This window comes from Bacillus rossius, chromosome 10, assembly GCF_032445375.1.
Source record: "Bacillus rossius redtenbacheri isolate Brsri chromosome 10, Brsri_v3, whole genome shotgun sequence".
NCBI classification, from domain to species: domain Eukaryota; kingdom Metazoa; phylum Arthropoda; class Insecta; order Phasmatodea; family Bacillidae; genus Bacillus; species Bacillus rossius.
This window is the reverse complement of record NC_086337.1, coordinates 48,406,812-48,423,357: the sequence shown is the minus strand read 5'-3', so window position 1 is coordinate 48,423,357 and position 16,546 is coordinate 48,406,812. Positions and strand designations below refer to the sequence as shown.

At 41.7% G+C, this 16,546-nt stretch overlaps 1 protein-coding gene across 5 annotated transcripts in view; it reads left to right on the top strand.

Annotated features, from left to right (window-relative positions):
* The window catches only part of LOC134536107 (inter-alpha-trypsin inhibitor heavy chain H4-like), a 36,038-nt gene that overhangs the window by 5,572 nt on the left and 13,920 nt on the right, over positions 1-16,546 (top strand). For all 5 annotated transcript variants that reach the window (XM_063375664.1, XM_063375667.1, XM_063375666.1 and 2 more), the window contains exons 3-11: positions 106-216; positions 3,250-3,388; positions 5,030-5,144; positions 8,119-8,282; positions 9,997-10,197; positions 13,157-13,313; positions 14,110-14,477; positions 15,314-15,616; positions 16,352-16,427. In XM_063375664.1, the coding sequence (XP_063231734.1) occupies positions 106-216; positions 3,250-3,388; positions 5,030-5,144; positions 8,119-8,282; positions 9,997-10,197; positions 13,157-13,313; positions 14,110-14,477; positions 15,314-15,616; positions 16,352-16,427 (1,634 nt within the window). The remainder of the gene's footprint in view (positions 1-105; positions 217-3,249; positions 3,389-5,029; positions 5,145-8,118; positions 8,283-9,996; positions 10,198-13,156; positions 13,314-14,109; positions 14,478-15,313; positions 15,617-16,351; positions 16,428-16,546) is intronic.

Below are 16,546 nucleotides of genomic sequence, written 5' to 3'. Positions count from 1 at the left end.
GCATTCAGTGACAGAGAGAGGGTTATTTGCCTCGGGCCCATGTTTCCTCTCGTCGGGACCCACAAGGCTGGCAGTGAAGGACTGGCTGTTTGCGGCTGCTTGCAGGGAGATAGCTGGTGTGGCCTACAAGGCCCACGTGAAGGAGAAGGAAGAGGCCAAGAGAGAGTACAACGAGGCCGTGAGCCAGGGCAGAGCCGCGGCACACGTGGCCCAGAGGTCAGTGATTCCTCCTTGGCAGCACCTTGGGCGTTGTATCATGTACCTGGATGCCACATCCTCGCCAACCTGTGCGTCATTACGTATTGGTAGGGGCAGGCATTTTTCGCGGAAAGATTCTGAGACTAGGTGAAAGTTAAAACAATGTATCATCATCGTTTGTGTGTCCTGATTGGGTGGGTTTCCTTTAGGTACCTGTCGGTTGTTAAACCACCAATCAAAGCTTTTCAGCGCGGAAGCATACGCGTCCTTAGTGGCTCGGCCAAATAAGGCAACGACTTCTCTCGCCGACGGTCGCCAATCACAATGAGTAAACATCTGGTGCGGGTATACCTTGTTGCAGTCTAAGAGGCGTTAAGATTTATTCGCGAAACATGCCTGCCCCTACGTATTGTATTTTTCGCGAATAAATCTGAAAGCTGATTAGACTGCAACAAGTTATACTCACACCAGCGGTTTCTTCCTTGTGATTGACGGACGTCTACGAGGGAAGTCATTGCCTTATTTGACCGAGCCGCTCAGGACGCGTTTGCTTCCGCACTGACTCACTGTGACTGGTTGTTGTATACTGACCTGAAAGAAACTCACTCAATCATGAGACACATACCATGGTACAGTGTTTTAACTTTCAGCTAGTCTCGGAATCTTTCCGCGAAATATGCATGCCCCTACGTATTGGTAAGCCTTTTCTATGTTTTAACAGTTAAGAGAACACAATCCGAATGAAGTACTCGTTCATATCCACCCTCATTGAGGTTATTCAAGAGCTTATGCGAGTTCAGTGTAGCTACATGAGTGATACGACTAGTCTTTATGCCTAGCATTGTAGATCCTATACTTTCAAGTCTATTTTACATAATACTGTAAAATATTTTCTAGTTAAGCATTCGCATTGAATGCTTTTAACTTTTGTTTTTTAAATACAGAGATAGTGAAGGAGTGACTGAGAGAGAGAGAGAGAGAGATAGAGGGAACAGCAAGAGGGAAGAAAGAGAGGGGGGAAAGAGAGAGTTGAGGTAGTGCTAAACGAGATCGCCGAAAAAGTAGAATGATAATTTGTTTCTTCATGAAATTTTCTAAACATTTTCTAAAAATACGCTATTTGGGAAAATGACTCCTTTAGTGTATTTTATGGATGCAGTTTACATCAGTGAAAAAGGATTCAAACGAGTTTATCAGCAGCAGCATGTTTAACCTTTTTTTTTATGTACACTTTTTAATTTCTGCGAGACAACTAAGAAACTGAACTGCACGGAGTAGAGGAAGCGACACACACATTTAAACTTTTCGCGAGCGTATCTCGAGCAGTGAGTAACCTTACGAGATCGTGTCAGAGCCGATGCCCTTTCGAAGATGAGCGACTTGGAAGCCACAGGAAAACATCGAGAACCGGCGGAGCAGCATACGACTACATCAGTGCGCGGTTCAGAGCTCAGTAACTGAGGCATTCCGGTTTCTGGCTATCACGTGGTCAGCATCACGTTGACGTCACATCGCTGAAACTCATCAGCACAGAACTGTTATAACCGTCAACTACTTAGTTGTTTTTCATATTTTAAATATAGTTCCCCCCTCCTACCTTTCTAGTTGCACATCACTAGAGACCGGAAAAATTCGCGGTTTCAATTACCTGTAGGATATACTCCATGATCCTCTGCGCACGCAGGAAAATTACATCTGCTCATTGGTTACTGACTCGTTTCGCCTGTTAACTGGGACGCTAGTGATTCGATACTTCTTTTGTTAAAGGTTTTTCATTGGACGAGTATCATTCAAATAAACTGTGGCCCAATCACTGGTACAGTAAAAAGATAAACGTTTTTGGATTCTAGACTATCACGAAATGAATCCGCGAATTTTTCAGGTCTCTACACATCACTTGAATTTGTAAAACAGTGTTACCTCGTCTCTCATACTGGTACCTTTGGCATTGTCGTTGCGTTGGCCTGAAGGGGGAAGGGGGGGGGGGGGGTGGCGTTCTACTACAAGAGGCTGGCGCGCACAGATGACGTAATGCGTGGAGGATAATGGGCAGCACGCCGACCAATCAAGACCAATCCTGGAGTTTTTCCGCAGGCGCGCGCTACTTGGGACTGGGCTTGCTTTCGCAACACTGGATGGCAACTTTCGAATTAGCGAGGATCCTGGGAGGTGCAAGGCGGGAGAAGAGTTTTATTTCATTTTGAACGTTTGGCAGTCCTTATCGACAAGGCGTCCGTAAATTTTAAAGCTCCGATTGATGTGCAGCCGTCGTCGAGAGAAGTTTTATTTTAAGGTAGAACAGACGCGTGTCCAACGAATGAACTGCGAGGTAAAGTTTGCCTACGAATGGGGGCGTTAACTTGGGCGAAGACGATTAGGAGGTCCTCTATCGGCAAATGTGTGCTTTCTTGACCTCAATAGTAAGTGGGTAATCTCTAACACGTTTACGGCAACTGACAAATGAGTAACTACTTGCATGCGAGATTTTAATGGGTATAAAGTAGTATAACTTTGTAGTAAAAATTTTTATTATGCTGTTTTGGTAGAAGGTTTAAAAATAATAACTTTGCAGTTAATGGTGACGGTGTAATGGGAATAACCACTCTAACCTATTTGAGGCCGCCCCAAAATATTTTGTGATTTCTGAAGGTAGGCATGATTCTGGAAAGAATTAGGGATACCCATACTTTGTCTCAATTTATTTATAGAAGTGAAAAATAGTGGGCATTCGCCCTTACCAAAATATTTTGTGGATGTAATAAAATAATTCTGATATGTGCACAAATCTATTTGTAAGTGAAATACAAGATTTTGTGATCACAAAAAAAAAACATCCTATTGACTTATCATCGCCATAAAGTATTTCGCAAAGTGAATAGGTACAAAATAATTCATGGAAGTTACAATAATTATTTGTAAAAATTAACATTCAGCAGTGTCGATGGACTGAAAAACTAAGAGGTCACAGTAATCAGCAAGGTCCATCGCACTTTGACCTTCCCTTTGCATGAGCGTGCAAGTAGTTACAACACATCTTCTCGCTTTCCGCAGCGCGCGCAACTCGAACAGGTTCGTGGTGTCGGTGAACATCGAGCCGACGCAGAAGGTGACCTTCAACCTGACGTACGAGGAGCTGCTGAAGAGGGATCTCTCTTACTACACGCACGCCATCAACATCGACCCCGGTCAGGTACGCGGGCACCGCCCCACTGGCGAGGTCCCGAGGAAACATTTCACTCTTAAATAAAGTTCAAAATCAAATTCAATAGGTAGGGCAGGCATTTTTCGCGAAAAGATCTAAACACCTATTAGACTGCAACAAGGTATACCCGCACCAGCGGTTTCTTCCTTGTGATTGGCGGCCGTTAGCGAGAGAAGTCGTTGACTTATCTGACCGAGCCACCCAGGACGCGTCTACTGCCGCACTGAATCACTGTGATTAGTGTTGTTACAATCGATATGTACCTGGGAGAAACTCACCCGATCACGAAACACAAACGATGCTATGGTGTTTTAACTCTCATCTAGTCTAGAAATCTTTTCGCGAAATCTGCATGCCCCTATCAATAGGTTTTTATTAATCACAAATTTTTCACTTTACAGATTTGGTATTTACAACGATACATTCCAGCCCTCAGTGCTCTTTTGCCTAATCTAATTGACATATATATATATGCAGTTTCTATAAGGAATTATTAAAAAAAAACACGATTTGTTTAAAAGGAATATTTAAAAAACTTTTCATATTGTCTTTTGGAGCCTTTTTTGATATTATACCTAAAAGTACATTTACAAAAATGTCGAGAAGGTAAGGATTTATCTGCACTGTTAGGAAAAAAAATGCTTGAAATTGCTGAAAAATGACGTTAAAAAATTGTATAGAGCACTCCGTAAAATAAAATAAAAAATCCGTGAATGTACACATATTTCCGTAAATACTTTCATTGTTATTAATAAACACTTTTCTGAGCGAATATACTACGACAAAACCCTCGAAGGGCTGAACACGTCTCCACTGCAGTTTAAAATAAAAGTGGTAGACGTTTTTATGATAAATTGTTTTATACGAGTATTTACAATATCTCCGAAAATTGGACAAAGAGTTCTTGTTATGCAACACAAACAAGCTACAGAAGTCATGAACTGACAAAACTTTGTACAAATATTTCTTATAGGTACTTGTATAAAATGTCTGGACCCGTTTATGAAACGAAAACTTTAATGAAAGAAATAGTTTCATTTTATTGGTGAATATATAACTACTGTTTTAATTATACAGCCAAAATTTAACTTATCATTTAATTATATTTGTTTTTTTCTCCTGTACCTAAGTTTGTCATAACCTTTATGTTATAATGTAATACGTTTATGTTATACTGTGTTTTGTTTAAGTGATATTTTGTTAAGTTTATATATGTTTCTTTCCCGTGTGTCATCAGTGCATTAATTTTTAGGTTCCTGCTCCTTGAAGGGCTTTAATGTTGGCAGGCGCTCAAATTCCAAATAAATAATATAATAAATACAAATTTTAAGATTTTTACGTTAGGAAGCTAAAAAATTTTTTTTCAGAGTTATTTTTCACATGATCTACAACTATTTGTACTACTTAATGTGAGTCTATGAACTGAAGCGAAGCTTCAAAAATTCCAAAATCCATGTTTGCCGCGGGTTGCTGGAAATTAAAAGTTTGGTTACTTGCAGCGCAGTTGCTATTTATTTCGGGACTTTTTCTTCCGTGTGACCTGTGATAGACGCCCTGAACAGGGAACTGCGGAGCTCGCGATGTCGCGGGGACCGGCAGAGACACGTCGCGAGTGTTCGTTGTTCGCAGATCGTGCCCGACTTGACCGTGGAGGTCTACATCAACGAGTCCAGTCCCATCAGGTCTGTGCAAGTGCCGACGCTGAGAGAGAGCAACGAGATAGATGCCGACAACTCTTTGGAAGGTATGATTTTTTTTCCCCTCTAGGACGTTGCGCTGGCGTTGCCATGTTTTCCCCCCTCCAAACACCTAAACAAGTTATTTACGTTTTCCGTTTTAATCTGTCAATTGTGTTCACGAAATTTTGTTTCTATACAGTGGCGTATACAAAATTTGCTTTTCATAAAACGGAGGGGGGATTTGGGGGAAAAAAATATAAAAATAAATAAAAATTAGAATCTGTGTATTCAAAAACTTACGTCAACAACAATAGGTTTGGAATGTTAGATTATCAATCTTAGCCACGAGTCACTTCTTGTGTAGCTTGTCCTATCAGGCTTTGTGACAGCTCACCCTGAATCACAGAAAATAAAACACCACCACTTCCACAGAAATATCGCAAATATTTTCATAACTTCTGGGGAGAGTGTATCCCTTCAATTACTCCCCTTCCTCTTTTGAGACCGTTACTGTCCTTTATTATCTCGGTGGAAGCAATCGGACATGGTCCGTGGTGAGACATCACTCCAGCATCAGCTTGTAGTGATTCCTGGCATCCATAGTAAAAACTTGCTGATGAACTCCAAGACTACTTTGTTACCGAATGAACACGCGAAAATCCTCTATACCAAACCAGTGACCGGAACAACCAATACGAGATCGTGTTCAGCAATGGAGTGGCCAATCAGGCTTCTCAGGAGGTTCTCAAAGACTTTGTCCAGCCAATGAACAACAGAAAACGCCAATTTAGGTGGTAAAAAAAAGTTTTGGTTTTTTTTTTGACCGCCTTGATATGGACCCTACAAAAATGATTCTGCTGTGACAAAAGAGTGTTTGGTAAGATCTTTACTAACGAAGTCCGACGACCTGTTTTTGAGTGGCTAGAGCTTCTGGTCGGTGGGCCAAAGGTCCTTGGTTTGAAACTAGGATGGGTCTCGGAATTTTCCTATTGTTTTTAAACTTCCTTCCCCGAGTCCAAGAGCACGTGTTGAATGTCCCTCCACGCCTACAGCTTATCTTACGCTTGGATTACAGCACAGAGAAAATGGCGTCCACTGCTGCCAGATTTATAACACCCAGCTTGTTAAATTTAAAATTATTATTTCGTGTATGATAAATAATTATAATACATATTAATACGTCTAAAAATTTTATTTTTCTGGATTTTTATAAGACCGTAAAATAGAGTATTTTGACAGAATTATTACAGTTGTCCTGATTCTGAAAAGAAAAACAAAAAAACAAATGATCATTTCTAAACACCAATTATTCCACGGTATAAACTATTTATAAGAGTCGGTCACTATTAATAACAAAACATGCCATTAACTATGTACTATGGTCAAACAAAGGCAACATTTTCAGTATTAAATTATATAAACCAAGATGCATCTTTCAGACAAATTATTTAAAGGAAGAATAGATTATTAAAATAAAATCCCTTAAATCATATACAACAAAAAAAAATTACAAAATTATCATTTAGAATTTTCTTATTAAAAAATATTTTTTTGCACATTTAAAATTTCTCCACTACATTACAAAGTCGTGCTTAAAGTTTTGTGTTCCTTGGGTATATCTGGTAACAGAGCACTGCGAAACAAGGACAGCAGTAATAGCAGATGTCTTGGACTGGAAAGAGAGAGAGGGTTGGTATTCCCAGACGCATAAAATAAGGGGTTGGGTGTTGAACATTCTACAACCGCACCCTAACCGCAATTCATAGTGCAAGACAGGACACGGCCAGTCTCTACAATTTAAAAAAGTACTCGAAAAAATTAGAAAAAAAAAGGTTCAATTTTTTTTAGGGTTGTGCTGCTATCTTTAGTGTTTTTTGCCGCGACAGTTGTATCGATGGATGCGAAACTTCCGGGGCAGAATGCGTTGGACTCAGTTTCCAACCTCCTCGCACAGAGCACCGTTTATTAAAAATATTTTTTTCCAATTTGTTTCCGTACTGGGATTCGGTTTGGACGCGTTCTGAATCGCGGCCCGCGAGGTTACGTTATACGGTCGCGTGTCCCAGCAAGGCGGTTCTTGCTCGCTACCTCGGCCGGACACCTGGGGAACGGCCCGTGGGAACGCACGCTGCAACCTCAAGACCTCTCTCCTCGGGCGTGTGCTCTAGTGCGTGCTTTTGTTGTGTGTTCCTTGTAATTTTGTATTCTAAATCATTGTAAATAAATTCGCTTTGTTTTTTTTTTTTTTTAAACTCTATTTTTCCCCTAGTGCTTATGTCCTTGTATAGTGTATTTTTTTTTGCTTGTGTATTTTTCCTGTTCTTGATCATGAATTAATTTTGGCAAGAAGGAACTTTATAGTTTGGTATTGCTGTTTGTAGGTGCAACGCAAGGTTTGTGTAAATTATTTTCCTATGTTATTGTTATATTCTTTTTATTATTATTGCAGAGGTGCTCACCCCCCCCCCCAAACACTATGACTCACCCCCCCTAACCTAATAATGGCCCCCCCCCCCCTTAAATTTTTTATGCCATTTTCTCAATGATTTACTCAATTATTTTATAATATTATACTTTTTTAGTATTATATTTTATCACATTTTGCATTAATAAAAAAACTGATTTTCTGATAATAATTTTGGTCACATCAGGTAATATTTCCATCCTGAACCGACAGATGCCAAACTGCTTTTGTTGAGGCAAGTGCTGGGGTTGCCAATTTGATTTACAAGATCCCTTTCAATTATCGAAGCACCAGAAACGTATTTTCACGTTAGAAGCTATAATTATGTAAATAATATATATATATATACATTTTTCTCGTCTTTTAACCACCACACACCCCTCCCCCCCCTGAAATTTTAAATGACGCAGTCTGCGTCGTTACCCCCCCCCCCCCCCTCCTTGTGGGCACCGCTGATTTATTGTATATTTTTCTTGGCCACGGCCTCTGTATTCTATCCTTGATTGATGAAGTGTTTTTTTGCGGACCAAACCGAGGGATGGCTAGGGATGACAGCTGGGCGGGACGTCTTGCAGCGGATCCGCTCGCCGAGATCGAGCTGTCCCCCGGCCGGGCAGCCGCCACGGTGCGCTGGGCGCCCTCCAAGGACCAGCAGAAGGCGCTGAGGGCGCAGGGCGTCAAGGGACAGCTGGCGGTGCGCTACGACCTGGACAGGACCTCGCGTCCGCAGCAGATCCTGGTGAGTCCTGCCCCCTGCAGTCATTTCCACGAGGAAACCCTCAACAACTCTTTTTGTGTTTTTCAATTGGTGTTCCGTCAAGCTACAGTGGCGTAGCCAGGATTTGTGTATGGGGGGGGGGGGTGTTAAGAAGCATGCCGCCCCCCCCCCCTCGTATTAAAGCCGTGGGTCCGGGGGTCCTCCCCCGGGAAAATTTGGATTTCAAGGTGTAAAATAGTGATATTTTAGCAGTTTTCGGTACTTAAATTTAAATATTGTAATGGTAAAAATTTTATTAATTTTTAATATGAAATTTGTTTGAGTGATGAATAAGAAATTTAATTAAAGATTTGGTGCTATGGTGGGGGAGGGGGGGGGTGTATGAACCCCTAAACCCCCCCCCCCCTCCCCCTGGCTTCGCCCCTGAATTCAAGCATGATGTATTTCAACCACGGAAAAGATAATCGAATATTCAATAACTGGACTTTAATTTTGTTCCATTAATTGGCCTCACTAACTTTCGCAGTTAATACTGTAAAGCTATATCAGGGAATGTATTATAAATAACTTTGAACTAGTACTGGGTTCTTCAGTAGTACGCAAAAACGCGACCTGTTACACCCACTGTATACAGGTTGAGTCTGAACTCGACCGAAAAAAATGTAATTCAGGAGTTCAGAGTTCGATATAAAATACTTTCTCTATTATTTACAATAAAAAATATTTTAATCCTTTGAAAGCACTATAAACCAGAATGCATAGAAATGTTTTCAACATATTTTGTTGTGAATGAACCTGACCCCGAAGTTTGTTGGTCGATTTCAGACCCATCCTGCATAAAACTTAGTAATTAACTTAAAAATAAATGCGAGATAGGAATGTTGTAAGATTTTACAGAAATAGCCCTTGACTAGAAGTAACGATGACAAAATGAAAACTAAAAAAAAAAGACAATGTTCGCAGGCTTTCACGGCCATTGTCTGAAGTAGCTTGGCTTCTGGGTTGTACCTACTAGGCAACTGCTCCCTGATGATGGTGACTGCATTGTCGACCGAAACGTCGGTGAATTATTTGCAAAGAACACTGCTACAACCCAGAAGCCAAGCTACTTTAAAAAAAAAATTGGTTGTCTGTAAAGTCGGTTTACGGACGATAGTTTAACGTGACAACGTCATAACAAAACATTGATTGCATACTTTTATGAATAAAATTGAATCATTTTTATTTTAATAATAAAATAATAAATACTTGAAATTATACTAGTAATCAGATTTTTAAAATGCAAGAATAATTAACCTTTATTGCCGAAATTTTTGTTGTAATAAGCAATGAAAACCACATTAACTTTTCACTTCACTTTATAAACAGTCCACGAAACAGTTCACGTGTAGATGACTTGTAATTAATTTTAAAAAACTGGCGTTTAGCTATAAAGTTTAAATATAATTATAAACAAGTTTTCATATAAATGAACTGTAATCAAATATCTATCATCAATTATATGAATCACCATAATTTTTTTAGTCAATTGTAACATAACCTATTATTACCGCACTCGCCGACAGCGTAACGGAACAATGAGCGTAATGGGACACAGCGTAACATAACAATGTGCGTAACGGGACACTTTTTCGTGCGTGCATCCGGCGTTCATCGATTTATTAGACGTTGTCACGTGAAAAAAAAAGACGGCGAAGAGGGCGAGGAGTGACCCAGGCGATGCCCCCCTCGACAGGTGAACGAGGGCTACTTCGTGCACTTCTTCGCGCCCGAGGCGCTGCCGCCGCTGCCCAAGCACGTGGTGTTCGTGGTCGACGTGAGCGGCTCCATGTACGGCCGCAAGATCGAGCAGCTGCGAGACGCCATGGCGCGCATCCTGTCCGACCTCGCGCCGCACGACTACTTCAGCCTCCTCACCTTCTCCACCAACGTGCAGGCGAGCGGCCCGACCACCTGCCTGGTTCATGAACTGTAGTAGGGGGAGCGCGTCGGTTCTGGGACACACTGAGGATATGCACACTAGTGTAATTAATCACTGTATGTTATCACTAATAATAACATAATATACCATAACAGAAATTTTTTCTATTACAAATTAATGCTTAAGGGATGCCCCCCCCCAGGGGAAGGGGTAGAGGAAGGGGAAATTATAACAGCCTCAGGTTAGCGAGAGAATAGTAGAAAAATGTTTGATTGATTAGGGGGAGGGGTAGTGGATGGGTGGCAGTGATTAAGTACCCTAATTTGCATACTCTTTGTGTGTGTCCCAGAACCGGCATGATCCCCCTACTAACCACGTTTTAGAGGGCCGGTTTGTAAACTACGCAAGGCACAATAACTCAATGCAACTTTAAACATCCTTACCTTTTTGACTTGCCTTTCCATTCGCTATATTGGAAGAGACGTGTTCTGAAAATGGTTAAAAATGCATACTATTGTGCACAGAAGCACACAGTGTTCGGTTCATTATTTAGATAATGTTTTCACTTAATTACTTTCACACAGTGAAAGAAAATAACCCATAAATCTGTAATTTTCTTCTATTGATTGCGTTTTATGTTGTTGCGACGTTGCATTTTTTGATAAGTTTAAAAACCTGGTCTAAGATACAATCATTCTCTGCTCGGTCGGGTTTATAAACTACGCAAGAAACCCATTACGAAAAAAGTTCAAAAAAATTATTTCAAATAACAGTTTATAAACTACGCAAAATGTAAAAAAATGCAATGCAAGTATCCACCTACTTTCAACTTCTTGCATTTCGGCTTGCGTTTCTGCCTTACACAGTTGAAGGGAAGTGTTCTGAAACTTACAAAGACCCAGAAGTTATGTGCATAGAAACACAAGGTTTTTTTATATACTATACTTTAGCACAGTGAAAGAAAACCACACTTTAAATCAAATTATTCTCAATTTCAAATGTTTTCATGATTAAAATGAACTATTAAAAGAAGTTCGGAAAAATATTTGTTCTGTACTGGTTCACGAATTCAAGTTTTAGGCGTTCTTTAATTATTGCGACTTCCGTGCTTTATAAGCGACCTTGATATTCTAGTGTTGGTTACGTCTCGTCGCATTCCTTGAGTAGTTTATGAACCTGGCCTTAGAGAGCCAAAACCAGCCCTTTATGTTAGTTATGATATCCTCGACTTGCGAAAATAATAAAAAGAAATGTGAGTCTTCAGTACTCGCCAGTGATGTGTAAGCATCTAACCTCGGTTACGAGCATATTCATGTGTTCTCATGTTGCAAATCCACTTATAATAGGAAACTCTGCCACGAAATTTAATGTAACTCTTTCAAATAAAGCTAAGCATGATAAATATAGACTAATTAGGTTTTTAACTATATTTCTTCAAGCGAATCACACATAGTTTCCGCATACGCAGTTATAATTGGCTGCAGGAGCAGCTACGTCGACTATCGAATCTTTCAATTTGCAGAGCGCAAGGTTAAACTATACAACAAAAAGGCTTCGATAAAAACAAAAGAGAGTTGAAGAAATTCTAAACTCTGGATTTTGACCTATTTTCGACAAGGAATTTCATTAAAATACTGCCCATTTTGTTAAAATTCATTAAACAGTTAATAATAAGATGTTTCTATTTGTCTTTATGAACTTTGGTTCGCGCCATTCGCCACAGACGGCAGCACCGTGTTTACACATTTACATTCCATGCGATTTACATTGCATTCACGAAATTACTCCTACCAAATGCCGTATACCGAGAACTAAGATGTTACACACAAAAAAATTCAAATAATTTAAAACTAAAATAGTTATATGATGATATGTGTGTATTAGGTTTCCCTTCGACTGCTGCTTCAGCTGAGGTTTATATAGGGACTCGTCAACTTCTCGCTGTGTCCAACGACTGATTGATCCACAGTCTCAGGAGCTTGTGCTCAGCATCAAACAATTTTTATTCATAATCTTTTTTGACAGCGAGGTCTTACATAGACGGTGACACACGATGTCACGGACCAGCGGGGATGCTAAAGAAAGTGTCGTCTGCAATGCGAGTGTGTTTCCTTACAACTGCTCCACCTCGCTACAGTTCAGCAAAGTTCTTGGGTTTCGTCAGTTCCCGCTCAGTCCAACGAGATCAGTGGTGGAGCCATGAGCTCTCGTATTCATAAAATAATATGATTCCCAGGTTTCTCTCGAGAATTTAATTTAATTTGGTTAGGTATGGTCAGGTTTACAAACTACGCAAGGGACGCAATGTCGCAACGAACGCAAGAAAACCTCATTCGTTTATAAAGCACAAAAGTTACTGGATGTCACCAACCCTGCAACTTAACATTTTTAAATAATAGAAAAAACATTTCTTTCCTGTGATTATTTTGGTAACTCATATTTATTACGAAAACATATGAAATAGTAAATCATTTTATTTGAAAGTGTTATTTCATTTCACTGCGTGTAATTTTAAAAACACATTGACATATGGAAGGAGAAAATGCAAGCTATATATAATGCAATTAGTTGAAATTTGGTCGATGCTTGTGTTGCGTTTATGCGTCTTTATTGGTTTACAAATGGGTATTTAAAATCGTTATTGTTGAACCTTTTTGCATCTTGCTGTTCTTGTGCTCTTACATTCCTTGCTTAGTTTATGAAAGAGGCATAAGGGATGTACAGAGGCTGATGAAAATGTGGCACCATGGTTTACCTTGCAAATAGACTATCGTGTGCTTAGCTCGAGTGGAATATGGACGACTATGTGAGAAAAGCTGGATAGTAAAATATATTTCATGATACCTTCACAATACATATCTAGTAGCTCAGTATAACAAAGCTATTTTGTTAAGATATAATAAACTTTTTTTTAACTTGCATGAGTCAGATTTACATAGACATTAACTGAAAAAAAAATTGTGAATGATTTCAGGTGTGGGACTTGGAGAATCCTCTTGCGATACAGCATGAAAATTCGTTTGAGGTTGTTCGAGACGATTCAGAGCCACGGAACACTTCGGTCGTTGCTGCCACGATAGAAAATATAAACAAAGCGAAAGAATTCACCAGTCGACTAAGTTCATATTCAAGTAAGTGTCACCCACAGATAGGAGTAATAATTGTAAATATTATAGCAGAAAAACATTCATATTTATAATTCTAGGCTAACATGTGTATATTTGAAAAAAAAAAAAAGGTTGCTTTAAGGTAGTAGCGAATGACCGAATGAATGAATTAACAGTGTTAACGTTTTGACGACACCGCTGTTATTAGAGGTGGTAAGGTATGATAAAATGAGATTGCATAAAGAAATTAGATATAGCATGGCTAATGGCAATGTCTGTCATGTATGCCACTTGCGAAATAACCCGGGTTAGAATCACAGCCGGGCGAAGCCAAGAATTCATTTCACGTGCACAGAACATGGAGGGTGTTGTCCTTTGCCTCGTCGACACACTCTCATCGCTGTTACATTTCGCCCTTACACTCTTCAACCGAACCTAAATGACCTGGTCGTTCACGAGATGGTGAACTCATTAATTCATTTGTCCATTTATTATTTCATTAAGGTGTTCGTATATTATTTATGTGTGTCATTCAACCATGAATTAATTCATTCTTGGGGTGGAGCTAGCTGGTCCAGTGGCAAGGTCCTGTAAAAATGTTCCAGATAACACGGGTTCGAACCCTGGACCAACCATATCGATGTCTGTGTTCCCAATGATTTCTCAAACTGCCTCCAGTATGAACTCTGAGTTGGTTACTTGCGACGAGCCATGGTCGATGCCCCATCCAGCATCCTTGGCATTAAGGGGGACGGGAGAACGATGATCATTCGTCTGTTGAAGGCTCAAGTCGTGTGACAGGGGGTGGTGCGTGTCCCAGGCACCAACATCTACGACGCGCTCATGAAGGGGCTAAGGGTAGCCCAGCTGGGCAGGACGCTGACCCGCGGCGGGGCCGAGCCCATGATCATCTTCCTGACGGACGGCGAGGCCAACGTGGGCGAGAGCGAACCGGGCGCCATCGTCGCCTCCGTCAGCGATGCCAACTCGGCCCGCGTGGCCATCTTCAGCCTGGCGTTCGGCGACTACGCCGACCTCCAGTTCCTCAGGAGGCTGTCGCTGCGCAACTCGGGCTTCGCGCGCAAGATATACGAGGCGTCGGACGCGGCGCTGCAGCTGCGAGACTTCTACCGCCAGGTCGCGTCGCCGCTGCTCGCCAACGTCTCGTTCGAGTACGCCAACGACGAGGTGGGTTCGGCACAACGACCTGGTAGTTGGGCACGACGACCAAGTGGGATGGGTACGACGAGGAGGTAGGCTAGACTCCAAGACCAGGTGTGTTGGGCACTACAAATAGGTGGATTGAGCATGGTGACCAGATGGGTTGGGCCCAATGACCAGATAGGTTGGATATGACGACCATTTGGGTTGGGTCCGACGACCAGGTAGATTGGGCCCGAGGACCAGGTAGGTTGGGTACGATGACCAAGTGGGATGGGTATGACGATAAGGTGGGCTGGGCTCCAAGACCAAGTGGGTTGGGCACGACCACCTCGAGCCTTCTTTCATCACACACAATATAATAAATTTTATTTTCTTGTCCATACTATAGTTCCCACCAAAAGTTTTGGGCCATCAGTAGATTTAATTTGATAATTCTTTGATTATAATTTTCTGGTGGATATCACTTATTGACAGGGGCATGCATTTTTCGCGATAATTTTTTTGAGACGTGGTAAAAAATTGTGGTGTCTTCTGTGATTTATGCTCAGTCTTACACGCCATACACACACATATATATATTCATTTTATGGTCACTTTTTATTTGTCTATTTCTGAAATCAATCACTAGCATTTAAAACAGATATTCACTAAGTGTAATATAATGGTTGTAAAAATTATGACAACTTACGTGACTTTTTAAGCCAATTGTATTATACTTAACGAATATATTTAATAAATATTGCTGAGTGGAAGGGAGGTCTCGAGTTATTATTTCAGAATGAGCCTTATAATAATAGTAGTGTTAGCAGAATGAAAACAATGAAGACGGCTTGTGAGATGAAGCCTGGCCGGTGACACAGGTGGACACGGAGTCCCTGTCGACGACGACGTTCAGCGCGCTGTACCGCGGCTCCGAGCTGGTAGTCTGCGGCCGGCTGCGGGCCGACAGCTTGGCGGGCGTCGTGACGGCCAGGGGGGCCAACGGCTCGTACGTCGACCCCTCCAGCTCGATCGTCCTGGGCCCGGTGCGCCGCAACTCCACCCCCAGCTCCATGGAGCGGCTGTGGGGGTACATGACCATCCAGCAGCTGCTGGAGCGCGACACGGCAGGCACCGGGAACTCCTCCGCGTTGCGGGCGAGGGCGCTGGAGCTGGCGCTCAGGGTGAGTTCCTTCTCTGTGTCTTCCGTGTCTTCCGTGTCCTCCGTGTCCTCCGTGTCCTCTGTGTCTTCCGAGTGTCTCCGAGTGTCTCCGAGTGTCTCCGAGTGTCTCCGAGTCCTCCGAGTCCTTCGAGTCCTCCGTGTCTGTAGAGTCCTGCGTGTCCTCCGTGTCCTCCGAATGTCTCCGAGTGTCTCCGAGTGTCTCCGAGTCCTCCGAGTCCTTTGAGTCCTCCGTGTCTGTAGAGTCCTGCGATTTTGATCAGGGTAGCCCCTACGCCAGGTAAGTTTTAGAGTCCTGCGTGTCCTCCGTGTCCTCCGAGTGTCTCCGAGTGTCTCCGAGTGTCTCCGAGTGTCTGCGAGTGTCTCCGAGTCCTCCGAGTCCTCCATATCCTCCGTGTCCTTCGAGTCTTCCAAGTCCTCTGGTTCCTCGGATTCCCATGAGTCCTCGGAGTCCTCGGTATCCTCCGGGTCCTCCAAGTCCTTCCGTTATTTATTAAAAAAAAAGTGTTCTATAATATGATTGGTTGAAAGTTGTAAGCATGATTTCGTTTTCTTTTCTCGCCAGCAATAACCTGCGGGTATTATTCAAAAACACAATGCATGAACACATATTCGAGAAAGAATACAAGTCTACATGAAATTGTATTTTGTTATCGGGTTATGAGCTACGTTACAAAAGAAAATTCGTGAACAATGTACAAATAAATAATACAGTGATGGATCTCACATGTGTTTCCAGTATTCATTCGTGACGGCCCTGACTTCCCTAGTGGTGGTGAAGCCCAACGAAACTTCGTCTGCAGATGTTGAGGAAGGTGCGTCACTTACAGCAATACAAATGTCTTAGTTCAAGATGTTTTACACTCCATATTTTTAGTTTGATAGATTAGGTTTCAATTAATTTCGTTTAATTTGGTAGTATTTTATTCCCATT